This window comes from Corvus moneduloides, chromosome 6 (genome assembly GCF_009650955.1).
Source record: "Corvus moneduloides isolate bCorMon1 chromosome 6, bCorMon1.pri, whole genome shotgun sequence".
In the NCBI taxonomy this organism is placed as follows: Eukaryota; Metazoa; Chordata; class Aves; order Passeriformes; family Corvidae; genus Corvus; species Corvus moneduloides.
This window is the reverse complement of record NC_045481.1, coordinates 23831353-23859247: the sequence shown is the minus strand read 5'-3', so window position 1 is coordinate 23859247 and position 27895 is coordinate 23831353. Positions and strand designations below refer to the sequence as shown.

Below are 27895 nucleotides of genomic sequence, written 5' to 3'. Positions count from 1 at the left end.
AGCCTGGCCCAGGCACATGCTTAACCTGGCTCCTGTTCAAGAACGGCTGTCAGGACTCAGATAAGCATGAAGGTTATTTTCAGTCAAATATTTCTACAGCCCACCCCTTTCCCCTCCCTTAGAGTGATTGAATTTCTTTTTTCCCATAGTGCTCTGGAAGAGAGGAGGAGAGGAATAAGGCAGGGCAGAAGGGGTGCCCGGGCTCCCTGTGTGAGAGAGCTGCTTTGTGTTCAGTCAGCCCAGGACAACGTAGCACCACCTTCCACAGGGGCCTGAGTCTTGCCTGGGCCAGGTGTCTGGAGCAGCTCTGTGGGCTGCAGGCACCCATCTGCTCAGTGAGAGACAGGTATCCTGCAGTGATGGCCAGGCTGCTGGCCAAGACCTGCTGCTCCAAAGTGCTTTCTCAGGCTCCCAGATGCCCCCCTGGGTTGGTGGCTGCCAGAACCTGGAGCCATGGGCCTCTCACTGCCTATATGCCTGAAGCCGTCGCCTTCCCCAGACCCAAGGACCACCAAGATTTGTACAGGGTGTCAGTGGAGCAGAGTGACACCTTCTGGGGAGCACTAGGAAGGAGCCGGCTCACCTGGATCACCCCCTTCCACTCTGTCCAGGACTGTGACTTCTGCCAGGGCAGAGTCTCCTGGTTCCTGGGTGGGCAGCTGAATGTGACAGGTAAGGAGGGAGATGGACATGGGATCCTACCAAGTGCCTGCAGGTGTTTCTGTGTGTGTGGCTTCAGCCCTGGGAATGTAATGGAAGAGCACAGAGTTAAAGGTCTAGAGAGAGGGGGGTCCCCAGAAGGTCCAGTTGGTCCTGCAGTGACTGTAGTGTAAGGTTGTGGCTGGCCCTAAGGAAGCAACTGGGTTTCACTGGAGAGGTTGCAGCTGGATTGGTGTGTGCTGGGAGCTGCGTGGCTCTCCCTCAGCCCCTGTGGATCCCACAGCAGTGCAGTAGCTCTGTCCTGCAGGACCACAGGTAGTAACATCAAACCCTGTGCATTCAGCAGGCAGGGTTGCACTGGGTCATTCCTGCTCAGTGAAGGCAAGATGTATCTGTAGGAAGCAAAATGCAGGAGAAATGAGCCATACTGTCACCACTGTTGTGGGAGGCTCTTCTGTGGACTGGGGCTATTGCCTTAGGGGGGACTATCAGGGGAAGACACAGGGGCTGGTGACAGTGTGTCCTGCTCACAGTGCTGTTGGTCCCAGTGTTCAAAATACGAGACAGACCTCTGAGCAAATAAAATCTTACGTAATCTATTTGAAAAAGAGAGCAAGAGTTATTTGCCTTTGGGATTTGACATCTTACTGTTTCTCCTTTTATATGTGTTTCTTTCTCTCCTGGAAAACTTCAAATGGTCAGGAGAAAAAAAGTGGTATGAAAACTGAGGCTGCTGCATCATCCCATGACTTTAGCAGGTTTAAGGAAAACAGAGAGCAGAACAAGGCTTCTGAGGAAACTGCAGCTGCCAGCAATGTGGGAAACTTTTCATGGAAGAACTACAGCCAAAGCCTCAGCTTACAATGTCCCTGGAAAGCCAGGGGCTGTGCACTCTGTATTTACCCTGGCTCTTTTCCGTCTTGGACAAATGTAATCTGCAGCCTTCCAGTGCAGAGCTTCACTTTGCCCTACATTTGTTATTTAGGAGCACCGCCACTAAAAAACTGCCCTAGTTCACCCTGGAGGCAGCTGCAAGGCAGTACTGAGTGGAATGATGACTTAGTTAATGTTTGCCAGCACTCTGAGGGCACTGGGGATGTGACCTCGAAAGGGACTTCAGGCATTTTCTGCTCTGGACTGCATGAGGTTGCAGTTAAAGGAGGAAGCTGATAGTGGGGATTGGCAGGTGTTGGAGCGCTGAGGAGCGTAACAGGCTTGGGATGGTGCTTGTGATCTCCTGGCTGGTATGCACAAAGGCTACCCAAGGTGAACGCTGAGGAGATTCACACACAGCCCTGACTTTGACCTGAAAATGGGACTGCCAGTGCTGGCTGTATGAAAAGTAAGATGTACTGAGGGTTGCTCTGTCAATGACGCTGGGTTTTCCTTTCCAGTGAATTGTCTGGACCGTCATGTCCATGTAGCCCCGGACAAAGTGGCTTTAATCTGGGAGAAGGATGAACCCGGAGAGGAGGTACGGGTGACATACAGGTCAGTAATTACCTCTCAACATATAAGAGGCACATTGTAGCATGCATGAACACTGCACAGGGCTGATCTGCTCATGTCTGTCATGTGAGGGAATGCAGCATCCCTTCACACAGATCCAGAGTGTGGTGGTTGTTGGCTTGCTTCTGCTGATCTGAAACTTCAGCCCACCTCCTGATCAAATCTTCTGGGTCCTGCAGAGTCCCTACCCAGCTGGGGAGGCAGGTATAGGCCCCTTGGGGCAGCACTGTAATGCTTACAGGTAAGACACACAGGAAAGGCATACATGTGCCTTTCCACACAGGTTCCTGTTATCTAAACTTCTGGGTAACTGGTCTGCAAGAAAGGCCAAATTCACAGCTGCAAATGTGTTGAGAAACCCCGTGCTCATCCTCATGTCAGCAGTGCTGCTGGATTTGGCTCTCCAGGGGGGCTGCCTGTCCAGCCCTGCTAGGTTAGTCTGGGGGCCCCCCACCTTCCAGCTTAATTTGCCTGCTCTCTGAGTCACTGCCACCGAATTCACGTAAATCCCTCTGCACACAAAACAAGTCCCTCTGTCCTCTTTGGCTTCAGGCCTCACACGACAAATATGACCAGCCACCCCTGCCAATCCCCCTGTATGGAGAGCCCTTCCATAAAATGACTCACTGACAGCCAAGCTGTGGTTTCTGTGAGGAACACCTCTTGGGAGAAGCATCTTTCTGCTCACTGCTTTCCTACAGCTGTTGTTCCTGCTGGTACAAGCTCTGAAGGATTTGACCTCAGCTTTAGCAAAGCACAAGATCCTGTTTTGGGGAAAGATATCTAACTTCTCACATGTAGCCTGCAGCTGTGCAGGGTAGCGTGTCACAGCGGTTGTACAGGTTGGTAAGAAATGTGCAGGCTGTCATTGGGAAAGTCAGCTGAGGTGTTGTGGGTTTGCTGAGCTAGAGAAATTGCCAGTGGCTGTTGTTGCAGAGAAATCATTCTATGTCTTTTCCATAAATAACGGCCTATGTTAGAGGCTGTCTTCTCCATTCCTTCTCACTGATTTTTACAGCTCTCTCATGGTCTTCCAGAGTGAGGAGGGTTAGGGTGTGTAGGGATACCAGCTGTGTCCTTGTGACTCTGAAGCCCCCCATGTTCATGCACGCAGATAAGATCTGCAGGAAAGTCTCTAACTGTGTCATTGCTTCTTTGGGCAGGGAACTGCTGGAGCTGACGTGCCGCCTGGGAAACACCTTGAAACGGCAAGGGGTGAAGCAGGGTGACAGGGTGACAATCTACATGCCCCCGTGCCCACTGGCAGTGGCTAGCATGCTGGCCTGTGCCCGCATTGGGGCCGTGCATGCTGTGGTGTTTGCTGGCTTCAGTGCAGAGTCTCTCGCTGACAGGATCCGGGATGGTAAGAGCCAGCGGGTAACAGTGACGTATATCCCTTGCTGAGCTTGTTGGTTCGGCAGCTGGGGGGCTCAGGGTTGTGTAGATGGCAAAGGTTTTCTGAGTAAGACTCCCTGGGCTCTCTGAGGGTATCCTGACATAATGTATTAGCCATGGAGCAGGTACTAGCAACCCAAGAAATGGCATGAGCTCACTAATTACCTTCCAGCCCATGGGATGAACTGGTTTTCTCTTTCCTCCATGGGACTGAAGGACTGGGATACAGTGTCTCCTGTAAGGGGATGCAACACAGGCAGAAATGAATGGGAAACTAAGATGCAAAGCTGCTGTTTTTGCTAAATGAAGGACATGGGTACCAAGGGCTGGGAGACAGAGAGAGAGGCAAAAGGTCATGGTAGAGCCAAACTGCTCTGTGACTGGTGGACAGGGGCAGAGTTGCTTATGTGGCTCTTCTGTCTTCTGCAGCCCAGTCAGAGACTGTGATTACGGTGAACCAGGGGCTAAGAGGTGGCAAGATTATCGAGCTAAAGAAGACAGTGGACCAGGCTGTGAAGCAGTGCCCCAGAGTGAAACGGGTTCTGGTTTCCATGAGGACCACCAACGAGGTTCCCATGACAGCCCTAGATGTGCCACTAGAGGAGGTGAGAGGCTGCCCAGCCACTTCTCCTGGGCAAAGTGCTTGCTCTGGGTGCAGGAACACTGGGTGGAGAGAGGATTTTGCCTGGCTATGGCAGTTTTGCTGTCACTGGCACAACCTGGGGACATTGTTCCACAGCAGCAGTGGCAGTCAGAGCTGCACACAAGTTCAGGATAGTCCCAGTAGCCATCAGGACTGGTGTGTCTTCCCATACTACCAGCCCTTTACTGTCAGGAGCAGGCAGTGCAAGCCAGAGCACGTAGCAGGGTGGACAGGGACCTAGAAACATACCAGACATGGGCTCCTACTTTGTGAATCCAGCCTTTGACTGCCACTGCACTGTCACACATGGGTCTGCTGGCAGACCTGGCATGTGCCTGTTATCCATAGCACAAAGGGTGGCTATGCCAGCATGGAGTGTGACTTCTGAACAGGTGAGCCGTGGCCATGCATTTCTTCTGGCTCCCTGAAGCTGCACAGCAGTCTCCCCACCTCTGCTCATTGCATCTCCAAGCAATTATTGATAGAGAGGCCTCCTGGAAGACTTCTGTGCTAGTCAGAGCAGTGGCAGCATAAAAATAGCTGCTTCTTACTCAGCAGGTCTGCTCTGGCTTGTCAGCTCAGCAAGGCAAAAGGGAGTTCAGGCTGCTGAGGAAGGTGAGCGGAGGTGCAGAGGCAGGGAGGATGTTTGTGGGGAGCAGGGTGGCACAGGTGCTCAGAGGAGAGGGAGACTCGGGAGAGAGGTGCACAAGCAGGCATGGGGACAACACAAGGGAAGGCTGTGAGACCCTGAGAGAACTGCTGTACTCTTTCCTGCAGGAGATGATGAAGGAGGATGTGTGCTGTGAGCCTGCTGTCATGGACAGTGAAAACATGTTGTTTCTTCTCTACACATCAGGCAGTACTGGCAAACCCAAGGGCTTAGTTCATTCCCAAGCTGGTTACTTGCTGTTTGCTGCTCTCACACACAAGGTAATGGATCCCAGCCACAAAGTGCTCATGAGCCGGCAGTTCATAGGCAGTGCAGAGAATAGACACGCTCCTTGTTGTATTATTAGCTCATCTTTATCCAGTGCAAAGCCTCTGGGAAGCCCTCCAAGCCCCAGCAGACCACATCTGCCTACAGATAGTGCTCCATAGCAGGGTCTCCCAAACACATACTGCTCTGAGCTACCTTCTTGTCTTTCTTCTTTCTTTCATTGTCCTATACTAAACAGAACCATTGGATAGGATGCTCAGCCTTGCAAGAGTAATTTTGTATTACTGGGTTAAGAGGACGAAGCCAATTTGTTCCTAGAAATTGTGGCTTGCTTTTCCTAAGTGTAACTACCTCAACTCAGATGGGAGATCAAAGGCAGTGCTCCTGGGAGGAGCACATTTGACAACAACTGTAAAAGCTGGTGAGTGCCCTCATGACAAAGGGTCTATATCTGAAGAGTGTGGGTCATCTTTGGGAAGATGAAAGTCTTTAACCACAACACATGCCCAAAGCAAACTTAGAACTAGATAAAAGGGCACTGAGCCCAGCACAGAGATGCATTTGGCTGCAGGAGTGGTTGCAAGGAGCATTTTAGTGACATAATATGAGGTCCCATGTAAGAGGGAGTTCTTACCTGAACAGTCCCTTAGCTTTGGATCTGGCTCTTCCTGAGCGTGACTGCAGTTCCAGTAGCACCTCAGACCACACACCCTGTGACAAAGCAAGCTCAGGGCTGGCTGGGACTTCTCTGTCAGCTGGGAGTGCTGAAGGCCATTCCTCCTGGGGTGTGTGCCAGAGGTGTGGAAGCCCTTGGCTTTCCTGTGAGCTAAGCTGTGCCCAGAGTGATGGGTGACCCTCTCAAGACCATCAGAGCAGGTTTGCAAGAGCCAGGGCTATCATTCCAGAATAGCAATGCAGGGGGTGAGCAGCATGTGGCCATGTTAGCTCCCAGGAGCACTGCAAACCTGGACACAGGGCTGACAGGTTCAGATCCCTCAGCTGGATGGGGCAGACTGCTGCTACCATAACTCACTGCTCCACTAAAAAGAGACAGAGGAACCAGGAGAAGCTTCCATTATGGCACCTCGGAACACTTGAGGCCCCAGAGCCCCAGATGGAAGTCAGCAAGAAGTGAGAGGGTCTGAAATCACAGAAATCACAGGAGACAGCAAGAAGTGATAGGCTAGTGGGAGAGTGGCCCCTAGGAAGCTTTCCTGGCACTGAGTAAATGAAATGAAGAAGAAGAGTGCTTTAGGAAGCTGTGTTGCTGCCAATATGACAGCACTCAGCTCTGCCCTGCACAGGGCAGTCATCATTCCTTCATGTTCCAGCCTTGCAGCCAAGGGTCTCACAAGGAATAAATGGGGCAGTGGGAAGAAGAGCTTGTTTTGCTTTTTGCCTGCAGGCACAGCACTGCACTCACCCAGCTGAGATGGACAGGTTCCAACTCTTGTGGGCAGGCTGGGGTTGTTCTGGGCCAAAGCATCACATGGTCCCTCTGCTTGCTGCGTCACTGCTCCTGTGCTGGGCTCCTTGCTGAGCTCAGGGGTTTTTGAGTGTTTACTGTCCGTCTGGAGTCCAGCAGTGCCTACAGGAGGCTCATGGAGTCCTCTACCACTTTGCCCTTGCCTACAACTCCTCTCCTTCCACATGGTCATGTAAGTACAGAGGCACCTTCCTTACCCAGAAGGTTCTGTTTTGATGCTACAGAATACTTGGATCAGCCTTGTCTAGCTAGATACCAGCAAAAGGAACACAGGGTGGCTATCCTAGCATGGAGCATGACTTCTGAACAGGTGAACCCCTGCCATGCATTTCTTCTGACTCCCTGAAGCTGCACAGCAGTCTCCCCACCTCTGCTCATCGCATCTCCAAGCAATTATTAATAGAGAGGCTGTATCTCTCCCTACTGGAAAAGAGCAAATTTGGCTGTGGGGGGTTTTTCTTAAGTGTCTGTCTCCTGCACTTTCACAGTTTTGTTTTGTTAACTTCAATTTTATTTAATTAGTTTATTTTTCTGGTTTTTTTTTAAAGCTCTTTGAAAGAAGAAGGTGGTCCTGCAGGGGTGGTAGGAAGACAGAAGAACACAATCATGTTAGGGCTGACAGAGAGTACACTGCTCCCTGTTGTGCCCCTTGCCAGGGGTGCAGGCCCAGGTGAAACCCCTCAATGCCTTTCTTCTCTTGTTCAGTACGTGTTTGACTACCAGGACAGGGACATCTTTGGCTGTGTGGCAGACATTGGCTGGATCACGGGACACACCTATGTGGTCTACGGCCCCCTCTGCAACGGTGGTACCACAGTCCTTTTTGAGAGCACTCCCGTCTATCCTAACCCTGGTGAGTGAGGTGACTCAGGGGAGCTGGGACATTCCACAGTACCCTGAGATCCACAGCAGGCAGGGAGCTGGCAGCCTGATGCCAGGACATGAGCAGCAAAGGCTCTGTTGCCTCAGCAGCAGACTGTGGTCTGTGCCCAGCAGAGAGCTGCAAGGGGAAGAGTCTTGTCCTCTGCAAAAGACACCACTGCTGCTTCTCCAGGGGTGGAGCTGTTACTCCTTCTCCCTCCCTGCAGAGGGAACGGTAGCAGAGCTATGTGATGTGAAGAAAAAGGGGCTGCTGCTGCTCCAGAACTGCTTCTGTCCAGCCCACCATGGGATTAACTTGGCTGAGGATCCTGGCACTGCTCGGAGAGCCTTTGCTCTCACCTCTTCTTTCTTTGCCTTGGTGCTGGGCTGTGTGGATGCTTACTGGCCCTGTTTCCATTCCAGGCCGCTACTGGGAAACAGTAGAGAGGTTAAGAATTAACCAGTTCTACGGGGCACCCACTGCCATCCGCCTGCTCCTGAGATATGGCGATGAATGGGTGAAGAAGTATGACCGCTCTTCTCTTAAAGTGCTTGGCTCAGGTAAGTGCAGCAGCACGGGCTGGAGCAGCAAATCCTTGGGCATCACACTGTACCTCTTCCCACAAATGCCAAGAGCAGCAGCACACAAGACCCTAAAATCAAGAGACTGCACTATTTGGGGATGGCTCCACAAGCAGGACCTGGGAAGCTCTGTCCTAAACCTGGTCTTTCAGCTCTGCCCCCTTGTCTTTCTCCTTGCAGTGGGGGAACCCATCAACAAGGAGGCATGGGAATGGTACTTCCGTGTGGTCGGCGAGACACGATGTCCAGTAGTGGACACTTGGTGGCAAACTGGTGAGATGCATATGATTCCTTGTTCCAGCTTCTGCTCTCCCAGGCTTTAGGAGTGACCTCCTGCTTTGCTGGCCAAGCGATAATGGTTGCTGCTGACAGTCTTGTATGAGCAAGGCAGTAAGGGCCCATGCGCACCCACATGTAAGAGAAAAATGGCCTTTAAAGCTAACCCAGGGGACAAATATGGGAATTTGAGGGTACATCTCAGCAGACCCCTGCTGAACTAAATGAGGACAATCATCTTTCTGCAAAGTTCCTTCCCCAGCTCTCTGGCAAAGCCAGCCCCAGCCTGTTGAGTGTGTAGTAAGGGACAAGGCAAAGGCTGTTGGCCAAGAAGTGCTACTTGGCGTTCTTCTTGTCCCTGACTTTGATGAGCATTGCAGTTTCTTTTCTTTCAGAAACAGGAGGCATCTGTATCTCACCCCGTCCTTCTAATCCTGGAGCTGAAATCCTTCCAGGCATGGCTATGAGACCTTTCTTTGGGATCAGCCCCTCCCTCTTGGACGACAAGGTACATTTATAACCAGCAGTACAGGCCCTGGCTCAGCCCCCTCTCCGCCAGGTGCTTGCAGTACGTACTTGCTGATGGGAGTGGAGATCTGTAAGCATGTCTCTCCTGCTCATCTCTGCTAGACAGCAACCTTCCTTACTGGAAAGGGACAAACGGGGTCTTCCAACTAGTGCAGAAGTTGAGCTGTTTTCTAGCTTTCCCAGTCCTGGTAAGAGAGGCTGTGTTTGGGCTCCCTGGCACATCTTTCCAAGGTGAGGTAGCTGGGCAGTCTCCCTGGAGGGGCCTGGCATCCCACTATGGGAGGCAGTTTGTTGCAGACATATGCTGGGAGAGACTAAGCCTGTCTTGTTGAAGTGAGGAGCACAGGACCCTCCTCACTGCCCTCCCTGACATTTCCATCACAGGGTTGTTAAATGGGCAGTAGCTAAACATCCCAAGTACCTTCAGCCATGGTTACTAAAAGGTAACTATTTTACAGGGAAATGTCCTTCTGGAAAATGGTGTCTCTGGAGCTCTTTGCATCTCACAAGCCTGGCCAGGCATGGCACGAACCATTTACAATGACCACAAGAGATTTCTGGAAACTTACCTGACTCCTTATCCAGGTAAGGAAAACATGTGGCAGGACACTTGCGCACATTTGGTTGGCTATGGTTGGGTCTACTTGCTGGCCTTCTGTATGGAGGCAGGATTCAGGAGAGCTGGTACTGCTGCTTTGTTCTTCCAGAGACCCTCCACAGTACTGAGGCTTTTCATCTCCCCAGGCCTGATACCACAGGACTGCCCCTCACCAAGCTTACCAACTGGATCACACATTGTTTTAAGGCAGTGGATGTGTCCTTCTGCCCCGAGTCCCCTTGAGCACAGACAGACCTCTTGCTGCATCTCTTGCAAACTCTGTCAGCCTCTGTGACTCACCCAGAGGCACTAAGCAAGCCCAAGAGTGTGTGTGTCTTGATGTGAAGCAAAGAGGAGAAGCAGCAACACCACAGGCACCCACACTGGAGCAAAGTGCTCCCAGCATGTGGTGATGAGAGAGGCAGGGCATTAGCCAGTACACTGCAGAATGAGGGCAGGAGCCTGATGATAGAGCTGGTACCAACAGAGGCAGAAGACTAACAAGGAAGGTAGGCACCTTTACCCTGAGCAGTTGAGGAAGAAGCAGAATACATGGGACCTGCAGCCAAAAGAGAGGAGGAGGGGAAAGGTGAGAGCATGGCTGCTGAGCAGCTCACATGCTCCCTGCAACAAGTGACTATGGTATGGTTCTGGCCACTGCAGGGTTTTTCTTCACTGGGGATGGTGTGTATCGTACCAGTGAAGGCTACTACCAGATAACAGGACGGCTGGATGACATCATTAACATCAGTGGACACCGGCTGGGCACTGCAGAGGTGGAGGATGTTGTGGTAAGAGGTGTGGGTGGGAGGTAAAACCATCCAAGGATACAGCAAAGGTGCACTGGTGTGTTCAGAAGGCCTCTTTGAAAAACCCAGACAGAACTATGTTGCTGCTGTGGCAGCAGGGAACAGTCATACAAAGTCTCGCCTGTGGAAACAGCTTTCCAGCCTTTTCTCTCCCATTCTGGCTCTTTGCAGCAAGGGAGGGACAAAGACTGATAGTGTTGATTGTGTAAGTGCATGAATCCCAAAGCAGCAATCAGACATGTTAAAGAGGAGCATCTGTGGGACCTGGTGGAGCAACCTGGAGGCACAGAACAAGGTCTACAAGGTGCAAGCCTAAAGCAGTCAGGGGCAGGGGGAAAATACTAGTGTTTGCAGACCTACTGAGGCAGGAAGCAAAAAGGGCAGAGGCCACCTGAGGCCCTTCCTTGTGTCTCTGCATTATTGCAGGCTGCAGCAGCCAAGTGAGGTCAGGGCAGCTCCCAGGTGGCAGCCAGCCTGCCAAAAGCACTCAGTCAAACCCCTGCCCTGTTCTCTTCCAGAATCACCATGTGGCAGTGGCAGAGTCTGCCGTCATTGCCTACCCACATGAGATCAAGGGAGAAGGTAAGATGCTTTCTTTCATGCCCCAAAACATCTCTTCTGGGGCTATGGCACTGCAGTGGGAAGTGGCACTGGTAGCAATGCTGTGTCCACACCATAGAGTGTGTTAGCAAGGGATCTCAGCGCAGCCATCACAACCTGCACCTGCACTACAGACCAGCTAGGCTTTGCATAAGGTGGTAGCAGCAGTGCTTTTGTGTGGCCAAAAGCACTCACAGTTCTGGCTACAGAGCATCCCCTGAGGCTACCAGCAAAGAGGGACTCTCCTGGCACTAGATCCAGGCAGGGTCTTAGGGGCATGGTATGCACAGTGCTCAGTAACCTGGTGGTCCTTCTATCAGGAGCCTACGTGTTTGTTGTGCTGAAGAAGGACAGTGGCTACACACAGGAGTCTCTTGCTGCCGAGCTACAGGAGCTCATCTCAAAGAAGATTGCTAAGTACGCAGCTCCAGATTATGTTCAGGTAACACAAGCAAACTGGTCCAACACCCCCACTGGCAGACTGGCCAAGCCCTTTCCCTCAGCCTTGACTCTGCTCCTCCCCATCACAGGTCACACACCGGCTGCCCAAGACACGCTCGGGTAAGATTATGCGTCGGGTGCTGCGGAAAATTGTGGAGGACAAGGCCAGTGAGCTTGGGGACCTAACTACCCTGGACGACCATGAGGTTGTGCAGCAGATCATAGAGGGACACAAGCACCTTGTGGAGCAGCAGAAGAGCCACTAGCTTGGTTCTGCCAGCAGCCACCTCCCCTTCCTTCACTGCAAAACCAGAGAAACATCCAAAAAAGCCACTAAGCAAGCAGTGGCCAGTAAGTGCTCGGATCACACCTCCACTGCAATCTTGGACTTACCTCTCCACAACACAGAGACCCTCAAAACCTGTCTCCACACACCTATGTAGACAGTGGAGAGAACATGACGCATCATAGGCAGAAGAGCAAGGGGAGACAAGCTGTTTCCTCCCATGAAAGCAGAGGGCAAAAAGCCCTCCTTGAGGCTCCTTGTGCCTTGCAGTAGCTGCAGAGGTAGCAGCAGGCAGGATCTCCAGCCCTGGACAGGGATACTACTCCTACCTCTGCTCTGCTTTTCAGCAATAGTCTCGTCCAGGACCATTGCCAATATACAAACATCTCCTCCAAAGCAAACCCCAGAAAGAAAACACACAGCAGTCTGGTTAACAAATATTGACTCTTCTCCATAAAAACAGTTTGAAAACAGGCCCCGCATTTTAATACAAAAATGTTCCTTTCACCTGTGTGTTACAAGGAGAGCAGAGACATGCCCCTTCTCTGTGCCAGCATTCTCCCCTTGTCTCCCGCTGGGGAACACAATTCTTGACAGAGCCACAAGGTACATAAATCTGTTCTTTGATACACAGCTCTGCTGTGTATCAAAGACAGAGCTCCTAGCAAGGCACAGAGGGCAGAAAAGAAGGCTGCATTCTAGCCTCACACCACTGCATCCTGGACTAAGTGGAGGTTTCTCTGGCCATTGTTTCTACAAGACCCATGAGGCAGGATCTTCTCTCAGGGCAGCCTAGCAGCTCATCTCCTTTCTCCCATGAGAGCCAGGGAGGCAGGAGGAGGCTGGGAGAAGGATGACACAGTTGTGTCTACTCTCGGCAGAACTCCACACCATGAGTTCAGACATGCTCTGTGTCCATCAGCAAAATCCAGAACTGGTCTTGCACTGTTTGAATCCCTCACTGACACAGCTGCTGGCTTGGCAGCTCCATGTCTGCTGTTGAGAGCTATCCCACACGTGTGCAGGTTCTGTGGCTGGCCAGACAAAGGCACATTTTTCAGTGTCCTTCCCCAGAAGGGAGACGCTTCATCTTCTCACATCGAGTGAGCTCCCATCTTCCCTCCCCATGAAGTTTCAAAATCCAGCTGTGGAACTGCAATTCAATAACACAACATTGACGGATATCTCTAGAAGGGCATGGTCCACCCACAGTAAGGTCCTCCAGCCTTAGTCACTCCCCTCTGCTCACCAGAGACCCTCTCTACCTCCTCTATCTTGCCACCACGAGGGAGGCATGGAGCGCTGCCTCCCTGTCTCACCTTTTCCAGGCTGGGTCTGTGTCCCACGCTGATCAGTGTCATGCCCAGCTGAAGGCACAGACGGTACAGCTCATGCTCCACCTCTTCTGTCAAGGCGCTGGTGGCTTCATCTAGCACTGAAAGAAAAGTCATAAGCCCCACAAATCCTCTCCCAACCAGACATCTCCTGTAGGCAAGAGCAGCATCTCCCAAGAACATTTCACATATTAACTGGAGTTCACCAAGAGCATCTGCAGAAGGCAAATGAGAAACGTAAGGACTCTGGTATTCCTCTGGCACAGCTGGTGTCAGTCAACTAGGAAAGCTGTCCTTCCCCTCAAGTGCTTGAATCCATCCAAACCACACCATTCACCTCATTCCTCTCCCTCAACAGCTGCCAGCCACTGCCTCATCCCCATCATGGTGAAAGCCAAGACGTGACCTTCTCCAGGCAGACCATGTGCCAGAGTGCCAGGCTGAACAGCAGCCAGCGCACTCTTCCAGTACAGATCCTACATAGAGCATGTAGGATGGCCTGTGGCACCTTCCTGCCCATTAGGGGTAAATACTACAGACCTGGAGCAAATAAATTCAAATAATCTCTACAGCTTTTAGTTTGCAATCCACAGGTTCCTTCTGCCCAGACAGCACTGAGCCGTGCTACAGGCTTCAGGGAAAAGAGAGGTACTTACATGTACTAACTTGCTACCGACACGGGCTCTGTTTACGCACATCCAACCTGGCCCTCATGACAAGTTCTCAGCCCAAGCCCCCAGCAGAGACTAAGGAATTGGCCCCATTAGCTAATCACAGATGCTTCTGTGGCCTCTCAGGACTGTTTCTCCCACTGCTCCTTGTCTTCTTTTGCCACATCAGGGCCAAACTTTTCATACTGCCTCACAGCCCTACAGATGTTCACGAGCTTCAGATATGACAGCTGCTGCCACACTCCTCAACACATGCACTTCTTTACACAGCAACTGGAGAGCAGGATGACAAAGTTCTTCCTCTGGTGCCATTGGATGTGGACCATGAACATTAATCACTAGTCCCCTAAAAAGAAAATGTCTTAGATACGGCCTCTTGATGTACCACCCTCCACAGAGATAATGAAATGTTTTCACATTTCACAAATGAATCCTCTATGTGCTATGCTGATAAAATAATCGCCAAGACAAAGCATGTTCCTAGCACAAAAGGGATTTCACTGTCTCTGTACCAGCTTCTCTATATATCAAAAGCCTTGCCTTTTTTCCCCCCCTCTTTTCTTTTGTAGTCAGTCACTCACCTGCATATTTTGGCTGGAGGTAGAAGAGTCGTGCAAATGAGAGCCTCTGCATCTCCCCCGGGGACAGGATGTCATACCTGCAGCAGGGTCGAGATTCAACACCTCCCTCAAGAAACAGAGCTCGTTTGCTGAAAATCTTATGGCTTCTGATATCAGAGACCAGCAAATAACTGTCCCTGTGTGTCCCTTGTGCCCCCCTCCATGCTGGGACTGGCTCTGCACCCCTGTACACAGTCAGCTGCCTGCAGAACACCACAGCTGGTGATTGTTGGCATAGATGCTTGGGGCATGAAGGCTTTGCTCCTGTATAGTGTCCACATCTCACAGGACACAGATTGACACAGATACATCCAGCAGCAATGTGCATCTGCTTAGAAGTGTTCCCCACTCAGAAATTACCCAAATTCACACAGACAGTGAGATCCCTTACCAGTTCCAGTCCACCTGCTCATCCAGTCCTCCAGCCCTTGCCAGCAAATCAGTCTACAGAGAGCACAGCAGATTTTTGAACACAGTCCCCAACCCTGTCAGCCTATGGCCCTGAGCATAACTACCTCCTTCTTGCCAGTCTCCCTTTCCCCACTTTTATCTCTCCTCCTCTGTCTGTCCCATAGACAGTTGTGTCCCAGGTACAGACAACGTCCCCACATAAGTTCAGCACAGTCACGCTGCACTGCCACAAAAAATCATCCCTTCTTCCCTCATTGGTGGTACCAGGAAAGAAGGCAGCAGTGCTACCAGTGACTCACCAGCCCAGCCAGCTCCAGGAATTGCACAATCCTCTCATCATCTGCAGACCCTAGGGAGAAAGCCATACAGCAGAAGCAGAAGCAATGTGTGCTGAGGCCACTGCTGCATGGAGGAGTTGGTGGGACAGGAGGGAAGAACTGGAGGATCTCCTGAGGTGCAATGTAGGTGACCTGACCACTTAGTTATACCAGACCCTGGGCTTTGGCACAAATAGCCCCAAAACCTGACCTTCCTTAAAAATGTTAATCATGCCTGTGAGCATCATGCCAGGAGGTAGCTGGGCTCCACAGATACACCTGAGATTTGCCTCAGTCCACGGCCACAGCTAGAACACAAGGATCCAGGCTCCAACTGCCAAGGCCCTGCCCAACAGTTGCTCTCTTAGAGCTGAGACTGCACACTACAAGTGGTGGAGCCATGGGAATGGGGTTCAGGTAACAGTTGGCAAAAGGACCCTATGTGGGAAGAGAAAAACCTCAGGGTGAGTCAGCTGTGGAGCAGAACATACGCTTGAGCTGGTACAGTCAGCATCTATGGAAGTTGAGTAGAAGGGCTGTGCATCTGCCATGGACCTCTCTGAAGCTGCTGGAGAGCCACAACAGTGGATGATGGCTGTAGTTACTCTCAGCAAGACTGTGACTCCCAAGCATTTGAAAGCAGCAGGTAACACTGCTGAACATCTCCAAGCTACAGCAGACCACATGTGGTCTGGCTTTGAAAGAGGGTAGGGGAGAAAAAAGGATCCACATACTCTGACCACGACAGTGTGTGAAGCCCTGGGGCATCATTTTGAACAAGTGGAACGGTAAAAGATGGAGGTGGATTAAAAATGAGATGAAGGCAAACATGGCTTGCTGAAAGTCAGGCTGTACCAAACAAATCAGATGTATCCCAACAGCAACATACATCATGTCCAGCACAGCAGGAAGAGCACGGCCAGCTTGTCCTCATTGTACTAAGAGAGCAACTTCTTATCAAGTAAGTACGCTCCCTCACAAAAGGGAGGGGACACAGAGTTGACCTTAGCACACACTAATCTTCTAGGGAACACTAGAGCAACAAAAGCAAAATGGATGAGTGTTCCTGATGGGACATGGCAGGGGAGAAGCTGCACTGGGTACAGGACAGTGAGCCAATACCACAGCATTGGTTAATTGCTCTAATGGATTTTCACAAACCTGAAAGTGGATAGATCTCCTTCAGGGGATAGATCACCTGTTTAAGAGAGCAAAAGAAACCATGTCAGAGGAAGCTGGACACTGTCCATCAGAGACACAAAAGCATGAACTCAGGCACAAGGGAAGGAGCAGCCACAGCCATTCTCCCTCTTGCAGGTCTGTCTGCACCCCATGGGTTTGCAGGGCATGACCACAGCTTGGAGCAGAACTGAGGTCAGAGCAGAGCCAGACCCCGGGCTCACCTGCTCACGCAGGCTTCCATCCGTGAAGAAGGGCCGCTGTGGTAGGAACACCACTCCACGGGGGCCAAAGCAGGTCAGCATCCTGATGCTCCCTGCACAGAGACACTCATCACACCTGCAGTACCATGCAGCAACTCCCCATTGCCCTGTGTAGTCCTGTCCCATGAAGCAGCCAACAAGACCCCACAAAGTGTGTTTGCAACACAGAGCAAAGCAGTGAGAGCCAAAGACTGTGACAGAGATGGGTGGCTCAAATCAGTGGATCAGTGACACATTCACCATCACATGGTGGCACTGGCCTCACAAACTGCCACACTGCCACCTTCCAAACTTGGGGTAGCCTTGGGTGAGAAAGAGAAGGCTGAGGCAAGTAGCAGTCCTTACCCTGTGTGCTCTCCCAGAGTCCTCCGAGGACCCTCAGGAGAGATGTCTTCCCTGTACCAGTGTTTCCCACAATCATCACACTGTTTCCTTGTGAGATCCTGAGGCTCAAGTCCTTGATGAGCAGCTTGCCAGATGAGGGTACTGAGAGTGTCACTCGCTCCAGAAGGAAAGCTGTGTCCCTTGGCGCTGGGTCCTCCCCAGAATGGCTGCTGGGCCACCACCAAGACAAAGAACGAGAAATCCAGGGGTAAGCAACTACACTGAGATTGGCAAAGATCAGGCACCTTAGACCTCCTGTGGCACTGTGACAGCAGCTCTGCCCCACACACCCTGGGAATGACAATTCACAGTGAGCACTGCCTGCTCCAACCAAATGCATGCAACAGACCGTGACACCAAGGGCCACCTCCATCCCATGGCAACCCCACACTCTGGCATGTAAGCTGCAAGCCAGCCAGTTGCTGAGGGGCGACTCACCTGTCCAAATCCCAACTGGTTCTGGCTTCTGAGTAATTACCATTTTTTTTTCTGCCAAGGCTCAGCAAGGTCTCCTGCAGTTCACCAATCCTAGACACACAGGAGGTTGCATGAATGCCAGGACAATTCCAGCAGCCTCTTCACAATATCCACACTTGCCCATGCTTGTACAAGAGCAACCGTTTCTTTTTTTTTTTAGCACAGACCTGGGCAGAGTCTTGTCCTGCACTTCCCTTTCCTCCAGAGATGTGCCCACAGATAAGCTCACCTGTGTGTGTAGCCAGCAACATCAGTCACAGTACTGGAGAGATCTATGAGCTGGCTGAAGCAGCCAATGAGGTAGATGGAAACAAAGGCATTCTGGGGAGAAATCACATGCCAGAGTACAGGTCAGTGCTGAGGTGGGATCCTGACCCTTATTCCATGACTCCAAGGAGGCAGCCAAGGAGTCCACACAGGCCACATCAGCTGTCTCAGCAAGATGAATGAGGGGTGGTGAAATCACCCAGGGCGGTGGGAGTGAAGATGACCACATTTGAAAGAAGCAGGGCTTCCCTGCTCAGTACAGCAGTTTTTCCCAGGTGGACACATGTCCTGTCACCCAGGGATGGTGTTTGCAGAGTGCCTGCTGGCCTGCCTAGGGCCCAGCATGCTAGCCCAAGTCACACGGGTCCATGCCACCAACGCTCTCTCAGCTCCGTATATGGCTCAGAGCAGGGTGTCTCAGCCTGCAGTGCCCACTTCGCTATTTTTAGCTCTGCATTCTCCATCACAAGGCAGTTTTGAGTATCTGGTAACGAGTCAGGTCAGGAACGTGAATGCAAGCCAGCTCAGCCTCACTGGTGGCCAGGCTCACCATGGGCAGTAGCCCAGGGCATAACCCAGACCCACAGCACTGGGCAGACCCCATCCCCACCTGCACTGCTGAAAACCACAGACTTCCCGACCTCCCAGGTTTTTTTAGACACAGAGGTCTGAGGTAGTAAACATTTATGTAGATGTGTCCTTGACAGTTCTCACCCCCAAGTTAATCATATACCAGCTGGCTACAAGCTCCCATTTCCATGACATGGTAGGTAGGGACAGTCTAACCTGAAGATCACGTGCTGCAGGTTATCTAGCCCCAGGACCACCAGCCCCACATGAAACCTCCATCCTCAGTGCCTGCTCACCCTCCACAATGGGGTCACAGAGATCACTCTTAGCTCACCTTGCTGACAAGGGCACTGAGCTCTGTTGGACTCAGGTCGCCGTAGACCCCAGAAAAGATGGGAATGGCAATGACCACGTAGCTCAGGATGCTGCCCAGATAATCAAAGGTGTTGATCCCAACTGGGCACAAGCACATTGAAAGAAGACAGTGAGTTAAAGTAGAAACCTCTGTCCCAGCCAGGCCCAAGTGCTGACCCTGAGCCCAGACAGAGGAAGAGCCATGCTCTTGCCTCAGCCCTTTATGATGAACCAGAACACATCAGAGCACAAAAACCCATTTTGCAGGATAGCACAAGCATCAGAGTGAAAATCCATTTGCCAAGCAAAAAGCACTTTAGGGCAGGCCCCTGAGCAGAGAAACATCATCCAGACACACAGCTCAGGGACTGCTATGGGGCTAAAGCCGCTTTGCCTGCTTGTTGCTACGCTTCAGTCAGGGGCCTGACTGACTCACAGTAAACAGGAGGGGAGGGCAAAAAGGAAGCTCTGGGGTGAGCTGGTTTGCCATGAAGTGTGTCTTGGGAGCACACAACAGGCAGAAAGACTTAAGATCCCAAATTCCCAGAGACGCTTCTCTTCAGGGTTCTCCCTCCCATACACTGCTCAGAAGCTCACTATGCTGCTGGATCAGGAAGAGCTGTCTTTATAGGGGTCATTTAAAGCCAAAACCTGGACTCAGCAAAAAAGGAAGAAGGGATATTTTCAGGGGACAACTACACTTAAGGGACAGGCTCTACTGGAAAGAAGTTTCCACATCTCCTAACCACATATACAGCCCCCAAATCTCAAGCCGTTCCCTCTTTTCTTGGCCTTTGAACACTTGACCCACGAAAAGCCAGATTCTGGGTCCTCCACAACTTTACCTCTTTATGAGGCTTTTACACAACAGGATTCCCATTTAGCACTGCAGGAGGCACCCTCTGTTCACCATCAGGGCTTTCATGCACCAGCAAGACGCAGAAGAAAACACAGCACCCACCCAACTGCTCTACCAGTACAGTTCCCCAGCCTGTGGGCCACCACAATGGAGTTACCACACACCCCACTTCACCCCCCAAACTGCCCACTCACTGTATAGCCACAGCTCCTTGCCTATCAGCTCCCTCTGGGTCTTCAGCAGGCTCTGCAGCCTCCGGTCTGTGCGCATGTGCTCCACTCGCCCAGCCCTGTAAAAATAACATTGCAACATGCCACAGACATCCCAGGACCATGGGCTTTAAAACTGAAGCTTGGAACAGGCCTGGCACCTTTGCCTCCAACTAACAAGCTCTTTATTGACCAGGAACTGAACAGCCAGGACTGCGTTCCTGAAGAGTATCATCAAGGAACTCTGGCTGAAGCAAGGAGTCCTGAAAATCTCTCCCAGAGCCCAAGGCTGCTGCTGTTGCAGCAGGAGGAAGTGAAGCCAGCCCAGACACTGTCAGCGAGGCTCCAGCCTGAAGCAATACATACACCAGGTCAAACACAGTTCCCAAACACAGCCTGGTTGGAAAAGAGGGATGGCACTGCTACACAGCTGGAGCCAGAACGGAGAGGGCAGAGGAGAGCCCAGGGGGTGATAATCAGCCCACATGGCCTGCATGGCCAGCAGCCTCAGTCCACCTCTTCCCATTCCCCAATCCACAGGAATCGGACAAAGGCAAGTCCTGAGCAGCGCAACCCCCAGTGTGGGTACCTCAGCCCCACAACTCCCCCTTTCCCAGGGCCATCTCCATCAGGCCACCCACCACACAAGTTAGTGGTGATGCTCCAGTGGCCAGGCTGCGTCAGGAGCAAGGAGACATCTCTAAACCACCACCTTTAAGCAAGCGTGGCAGCTCCTTCTGCTGCTTTGCAAGGCCTGGGCTGCCCTCAGGTGGCAAAAGGCAGAGAGAGCTCCACATCTCACTTTAGACTCCCACCCACCATGGCAGCTATTGCCCCTGACATCCAACACAGGCTTGTGCCTACTACAAAAACCACACTCCCACCATGGTCTATGTAACAGAGGAGTCGCTAGGGCCCAAGAAGATAAGGCCAGAAGCAGCACAAAAACATCCAAATTCAGATTTTTGAAGTCTCATTTCTGAAGATTCTCAGTTCATAGAAAAATACATTTTCTTTCTCAAAAATGCGTCTCGTTAGAATTCAGTTTGGCATTACTGCCTTACAATACAGCTCAGGTAACTACTGAGCTGCAATCTTTGCTGTCCATGTATTAGGAAAGGACAAAGCCTTGGATACAAGGAGTTAAAGATGAGAAAGGAACTGGAGACCAGAGCTATTATTCTGTTGCAGATGAGGAGAGATTGCTGTATTTCCTCTTTTCCTCGCATTCACTTCACTTTTAAAGCAAGTTTGCCAAAGGCTTAGTAACAAAAGAAGTAAAAAAGGTGGCAGTGCTCTGCTTCTGTTTCTTTCTTTACCAAAACAATGATTGGACAGTCTTAAGAGGACAAGATGACAAGCTAGAGAAGTCGAGCAATCAAAACCATCCACTCACCACATGCTCTTCCTCTTGCAGGATTCTAGAAATGCAACCTTTTAAAAAATTCCTTTATTTTTAATTACGATGCATACCATGAAAAGGCCTGATTGTGTGCCACTCAAGATATAGTTTCACATAAAGTGAAGCTTTTCTACTAAAACACTGTACTGAACCAAGACATTCTGTTTTCTGGTATAATAATCCACTTTCCATTTTCTACTTAGTAATAGAAAAAAAAAGTTCAAGATTGTGAGGGAAAGTACTGCATCTTAAATAAGGGCATGTAATTAGAGTATCTTTTCATTACAAAAAATTATCACCAACCAGTAAGAATCAATCAGTCCACAAGAAAAAAACTCAGACTTGCCAGTGCAAACCAAGATTGATTTCAGTTACTTAAAGCAGTTTCATGCCTGTCAACATAAGTTGTTATGATATCAGTGATTTTGACTCAAACCACTGTGGGGACAGCACCACAATACTTGAAATGCCCACACATTACAGCATGAAGGAGCCAAATACAGATCACAGGCAGGGAAGACCAGAGAGAAGACAGGTGCTACAATTCCTGGAAGAAGTGCAATTTGACAACATGCAGGGCAAAGGCAGACTCATGACAAGAGAGAAGCAACAACAACCTCCTGCCACTCCAACACAAGCTACAGCAAATTCATGGCTCTTTTCCTGGGTTCTCAATATTTCTGTGAACCAAGTAGCAGCTCAACAGGCTTCAGGGCATCACTAAAATGCGGAGGTGCTGCCGGGCTCCTGATAGTGTGCTCAGCTCTGGGGTGAATGGCACTGAGCAAATTCAGAGGACCAGTATAGCATTTGGAGTGTCAGGGCACAGACTGACCAAGAGGAGCAAGCAGAGGTAAGGTGGCCAGGTAGCAGCTAGCACACCCACAGAAGACACGCAGGCTAGCAGTAGCAGGATGTGGCCAGAAAGAGCATGCAACAAGTCCTCAGAGGAACCAGATGCAATAAGACTTTGAGCAATCCTCCAGGCAAGGACCTGGCAAAACATCAGTAATGGTCTCTAAGCCAGCACCAAATCTGTATCTGCATCTGAGGATGTTAGAAGGGAGGCAAAGGAGAAACAGTTGTCTCCAGTTGCTGTGGATTATTTCTGCAGATGATGCACAGAATGCAAAGAACAGAGTGTCAGGGCTGTATGATGCTGCAGTGGAATGGAAGGGACAGAAAGCTCTGGCTGCAGACACAGAACTTGGGCTCCCTTGGGATACGTGAACACCACAAGGATGCTCTGAACTGGGACAATCCTTTTGAGGATACAAAGAAATTAAGACTACTAACCTGTAGAAAGCAGCTGGTTCTGCATTGACACGAATCTGCATGTGCTTGAACCTGTACAACCAAAAAAACATTGTAATTGTGCATAAATGCTCAGTGAATTATGTAGCCAAACCCATTCCTAGAGGAAACTTGTCTTGCATGTTAGAGCAGTGATCTGACGCATCTCTTGACAGAAATACTCAACAGGCTTGAAAGGCACCAGAAACCAAGGCTTAACACAAGGTGCCATCATTCAGGGCCAGCACAGTGGTGTATTTGTTTGGTATCCTGCTCTCTGCACACATCATCTTAGCCCTTGGGCTTACTGTCTGCTGGTAGTCCAGCATCTCCACCATATAAAATCACTGTAGCCAACTGCCCTGGGCTGGGTTCCCTGTGCCACAACAGCTGATGCTGCTGTCCCTGGATGCCCTGAGCCCCAGAAAAAGCTAGAAAGCCCCTGCTACACACACAGCCAACACTGCAAGCAAGGGGGAGGAGGTGAGTTACAGAGCATATGGAAAGACTAGGCTGTTTTAGGAACCTAGTGAAGGCAGGGGTGAAGCAGACACCTGATTTCTGTCAGTAGATACAGTTTACTGAACGTGCATCTGCACCCAAGGAAGCTCCATGTGCAGTTTTCTTCAACACATCCCTAGCAGAAGCACCAACAAGGAGCAGGCAAACAGCCTGGAGACTGAGCTGTCAGACTGAACCAAAGGGCATTGCCTGCCATGACACAAGGCTGTGAATGGTTGGCAGGGGCTCAGTACACTGACTTTGAGGCACCCTTGCACAGGTAGCCTTCTCTGAGTGTGGGGAAAGTCACAGACAAGAGAAGTAGCTATATACACAGCACTGAATGGGGACAAAAAAGAAGCTTTCACAGGAGCTGCCAAGGGGCAGTGAAAACACAGCTCTGCTGGGACTCACCTGAAATCCCCCTCCAGTTTTTCCTGCTGCACAAGTTTAGACACAATTGGGCTCATCAAAACTTTGTTAACCATTGTCCCAATGACGAAATACCCAAAGATGCTCACTGGGCCTAGCCAGCCTGTGCTACAGAAGAGAAAGAGAAGTCAGCTAATAATCCAAGCAAAAGGACACTCCCGTACCATTAAGCTCAAGCAGTCAGAACCCTCAGCTGTCACCTCTCTTGGCTTTCACAGAAGTTTGCGGGCCAACATTGCACATCCCAGCATCCCCAAGGCAGAATTCTCTTCAGAGAGTAGAGACCACTCACCCATGTGTACAAATATCTGTCTGGGGAGTTGTAACATGGGTGGCAGGCTTCAAAAAAAGAACACCGAAAAGAGGTGTGCAAGCAGGACCAGGATACATCCTTACCTGTGAAAGCACTGGTATGTGTAGTAGGCCAGTGTGAAGGGTGAGATGACAAGCTTGCTGGCCATAGAGCTGAGCTGCCTGCAGAACCTCTCCACATCCTGGCTGATGCGCTGGTCCCTGCTCAACACAAAGAGCCATTGACACTGTTAGAGCCCAGAAGCAAGAGCCAGTACTAAATCCCTAACAGGGCACAAACCAGGCTGTTTCATTGCATGAACGTAGGAGAGGGTGCAGGTGAACAACCTTGCCTGAGAAGGACCTGCAGCTCCCCCACAGGAGACCATTTTCATGGCCCAGCAGGACCCACCCACAGGCCTTCTTGGCACCCAGCAAGAACAGCTCTTGCCATTGCTTTCACCCTGTTCCTTGTATTTATCCCTTGTTCGACTTTCAACAACATTACTTAACAGTTGTGCTGAAGGTCTCTGCATCATTGTCCTTAACTCCTCTCCTGGAACAACCCTCACAGTATGAAAAACTACTGAACTGTCCCCCTAACCTTTAGTACTGGGCTGAGATGTCGTCAGACCCACCAGGACAGGCTAGGGCATAGGACAGGCCTTCACCAGCTGTTGGGTACTTGCAAACACTTCCATCAAAGCTACCCTTCCACAGTAGCTGGTCCCTTGGCTCTGAATGGAGTGCCTCTGGTCCCTTTGCTGCAAGGAAGGAAGTGCTTCCACCCACCCCAGCCCCCAGGAGCAGGAAGCAGCACACCAAGCTTTCTCACCTCACTGGCAGCAGGCACATAGGTGACAGACCCTCAAATCCCATCTATCCCACTGCTGAGATGGAGTTGCACTTGGAGTAACTAGGAAGAATTTCAGTATATTTACTCCCTCAGCACTTCATCTGTCCAGAACACCTGGATGAGGGCATCAGCCTGCTGTGCTAAGCTCTGGTGGAAAGGCCATAACTGCATGTTGGAGTCAGAATGAAGAGCAAGGATGGACTCCTGGTTAGTCTCAGTGCAGATACAACCACAAGGACATTCATTTCTCAACACTTTAGCAGTTCAGGAACAGCAGTGGATTTAATTCTGGGGCAGCTCTCACCCTGACTGACCTTACAGTCATCATTTTTCCTTTTCCTCAGGCTGTAATTATTCCCATAAAACTGTAACTTAAATTGCGCTATAGTCTCATAGGAGGATATTGCTTTTTACAAGCTATTAAGCAACATGAAATGAAAACACATGAAACACATGGAAGCATCAACTCAAATGCCCTGCTAGGTGCTGCAAGTGTTTGTATGCCACCCAGAACCCACTCTTCCTTCCTTCGAAGTGGATGATTCCATGCATTTAACACTCAGTTTGGTTTGCACTGCATAAATGGGAGGTCTCTTTGTTGCTCTAGTTTGTTCTTTAAGTACCTGGTACAGGGAAAAAACTCTAGTCAAGGAATTGCAAGATTAAGAGAATTTTTGCAATGGCACAAAAAACACACTAAACAGCAAGACTGAATGTTGGAGCAGAAGCAAGGTGTAATGAGAAATACTCCACAGTAATCCCACACATTTGGTCTGCAAAAGTCAGGAGAGCTGTCTCTTTTGCTGCAGAGCATACTGACCCAGTTGTCTCCTACATTTCACTGCACAACGTGAACAGGTTCCCTAGTTAAAAATAAACCTGAGCAGAATAATCATGTGCTGAGGGACCTCTGTCCTCGGCTTCCCCTCCCACACCCAAAGAAAAGGACAGGCATGCAGGAGCTTCTGGCTTCACTGTGCTGCACTGCCTGGGAAGTGCTGCATGCCCTGGGGACAGACATGGCTTTTTAACCCCTCCTTGCAACTCCAAACCACTGCAAAGCACTCTCAGAAATGAACATCTAATGATAATGGGAGTAAACCCAACAGCAACCTGGAAGTGCATCAGCTTGATGATGATCACCAGCTGCCAAACGCGTAGAGCTGTTTGACCCAAGCTGAGCCCTCTCTCCTTGCTTGCTGCCCCCCCCTTAGATACCCATCATGTCTTTTTGCAGCAGCCACACAAACCACCCTGCTCTGCAATGAAGAAGCAAGGACAGGCAGCCAGGAGCAACAGGCAGAAAAGTGCAGAGGCTGCTTCAGTTCCTTGAAGTTACTACTATTAGCAAGAGTTAAGGGATCCCTGCAAGACAGCAATTTTGCCCCAGGACCCTGGGTATGGTCTCCTCTGGTGCCATCAACATGGGAAATGGCACCAGTGCAGTGACTAGACCAGAGGTGCCCACTCCAGCAGAGGAGAGCTTGGCCTCTCAAAACAACTGTATAACACCACATAATTTGGAAAATGTTACCTCTTGATTTCTAGTTTTTCAGCTAGTATTTAATCATGACTTTAAATTCTGGAGAGGGAATAAAGGCTTTTACACTGGGATTAGCTCAATTGGTTAAAGCATGGTGCTAATAACACCATGGGTTCAATCCCTGCGTGGGCCATTCACTTAAAGAATTGGACTCAATGATCCATGTGGGTCCACTCCAACTAAGAATACTTTGTGATTCTGTGACCTCTCACATGATGTCTGACATAGGATCTTTAGCTCTTCACAGTACACAACTGTGACAGCAGTGCCCTGTGTGCAAGGACAGGCTGCAAGGCCAAGGTCCACACACAGCTGTGAGGAAAGGCATTTGACCTTTGCTGCACATCCCAGGTAGATCAATAGCTCTGCAGTAAGCAGGACAGTGCACAAAGCAAACTGGAGAGGGACCTCTCAGGGGTGGGGGGACTGGGATCTGCAAGGAGAGACTGAATCCTCCTCTTCTTATATTTCAAGTCACCCCTGACACTTCCTTCCTAGGAACAGGAAAGGGAAATGTGGCCCTCATACAGTGCAAAACAAAGCCCTTCCTGGATGTGTCTCTTATGGGTTATTAAACCACTAAAAAACCAAATGAACTGTGCTCAGCTGCAGATTCTGGTGTTTGAAGTTCAAACAGAACAGGGACTATCCTAATGCACTGGCTGCATGAAGGCAAGGAGAAGCACTGCTGACTCCAGCCAGACCCTTTGCAACATCACATAGTGTTAAGGGTTGAGTTTGCAGACACGTTTTATAGCACTGGATCCCTGCTCCAATGGGCATCCATTTTCCTTGCAACTGAAACATCCTGCCCCTAAAACCACCATGACTGCCAGTCACAGGAGTTCCCAGCAACAGGTATCACCTCCCACCAGGGCAGAAGAGGATGCCTAGATTTGTGCCTAGATGGTAAAAGCTTCTAGGGCTCAAGCCCCTACCCAGAGACACAGAGAAGTCTGAAAAGGTGTGCAGCAGCCCTGGAGAAGCCAAGCAAGATACTGAAAGAAGCTGCCGGCAGCCTACGGGTTATCGATGTCTTCACGCAGCACGTGCAGGCTGTAGTAGACCTGGCCTTGGAAGTAGCAGCTGTGGAGGTATTCAGTGAGGGATTTCCTCCAGTTGATGTACATCATGTTGCAGATAAACTGGTCGAAACTTTTTAGCTGGAACGAGGGCAAAGAGATGGATGGGAAGAGATTTTTCAAAATTAAATAAAAACGAGCAATTTGTACTAGTGATCCACCTAACACCTAATGGGGCATGAGCAGGATCATGCCAGGAGCCGTGGGCAGCTTTCCCTTCCTCTCCCAAGACACGTGAGCCTCTCGTCTTACCGTGGAGTTCACAATGATCAGAGTCACGGCAATGGCAGTCAATGTTTTGAATCCGGAGAAGTCCTTGTTCCCTAGGACCTCATAGTACTGGCTGGGGATGACGCCGACCTGGTAAATAACCAGCTGCTCTGGAGGAGAAAGGCAAGCAGGGGAAGGAATTGAAGGACAGCGGTGACAAGGCAAAGTGGGGGACCACAGGGAGCAGGCGTGGGGTGCAGCCCCCCATCCCCACCACCCAGGCTCACCCAGCAAAGCGACACCGAGCAGCGTCAGGAACATGAGGGCGCTCGGGGAGGGCCACCCAGGAAAGAGCACGGCCAGGAGCCGCAGGAACCGCCGCAGGAACAGCCCGTCCAGCCGGGAGCCAACCCTGCAACAGAGGGAGACGCGGGGACCGGCAGTGAGCTCGGGGGTCCCACCCCACCTCCCCTCCGCCACGCCCCGGTCCAGCCCGTCCGTGCTCACCGCCCACCGGCCTCGGCGGCCCCAGCGCTGCCGCTGCCCCCCGCCATCGGCACCCGCCGGGCCGGACCGGCCGGGCCAACCCGCCCCCGCGGCCGCTTCACATGAATATTCATCACCTCTCCTCGCCCGGCATCAGGCCCGCTCGCCCGCTCGCCCGCACGGGGGCGGCCGCCGCTGCCGCGCTCTTCCGCGTAGGGCGTCACCATAGAGATGCCGCCCGCCAGCACCGCCTCTGCCGCGCGAGGCCGAGAG

At 51.0% G+C, this 27895-nt stretch overlaps 2 protein-coding genes across 8 annotated transcripts; one reads left to right on the top strand and one right to left on the bottom strand.

Moving 5' to 3' along the window:
* The first annotated feature begins 151 nt into the window (after positions 1 to 151).
* Positions 152 to 12085, top strand: ACSS1 (acyl-CoA synthetase short chain family member 1). The gene is made up of 14 exons (XM_032113434.1): positions 152 to 672; positions 2055 to 2151; positions 3333 to 3532; positions 3994 to 4169; positions 4985 to 5137; positions 7336 to 7483; positions 7915 to 8052; positions 8254 to 8346; positions 8745 to 8857; positions 9336 to 9462; positions 10139 to 10266; positions 10803 to 10866; positions 11205 to 11326; positions 11415 to 12085. The coding sequence occupies exons 1-14, from the start codon at positions 360 to 362 to the stop codon at positions 11589 to 11591; spliced, it is 2049 nt and encodes a 682-aa protein (XP_031969325.1). The 5' UTR covers positions 152 to 359; the 3' UTR covers positions 11592 to 12085.
* Positions 12042 to 27856, bottom strand: ABCD4 (ATP binding cassette subfamily D member 4). Of its 7 annotated transcripts, none has more exons than XM_032113438.1 (19): positions 27760 to 27855; positions 27424 to 27548; positions 27179 to 27306; positions 26868 to 27007; positions 23551 to 23667; positions 23137 to 23262; positions 22225 to 22275; positions 19512 to 19606; positions 18439 to 18560; positions 17497 to 17588; positions 17229 to 17318; positions 16752 to 16960; positions 16368 to 16459; positions 16126 to 16162; positions 14947 to 14996; positions 14628 to 14680; positions 14198 to 14274; positions 12931 to 13160; positions 12042 to 12764 (listed from the first exon to the last, which is right to left on the bottom strand). In XM_032113438.1, exons 1-19 carry the CDS (start codon positions 27774 to 27776, stop codon positions 12669 to 12671), a joined length of 1947 nt encoding a protein of 648 aa, XP_031969329.1. In that variant the 5' UTR covers positions 27777 to 27855; the 3' UTR covers positions 12042 to 12668. The 7 variants fall into 7 exon arrangements, with proteins under 7 accessions (XP_031969329.1, XP_031969333.1, XP_031969330.1 ...); XM_032113442.1 differs by having other exon boundaries at positions 12931 to 13046; XM_032113439.1 differs by having other exon boundaries at positions 16752 to 16957.
* Positions 27857 to 27895: the final 39 nt, after the last annotated feature.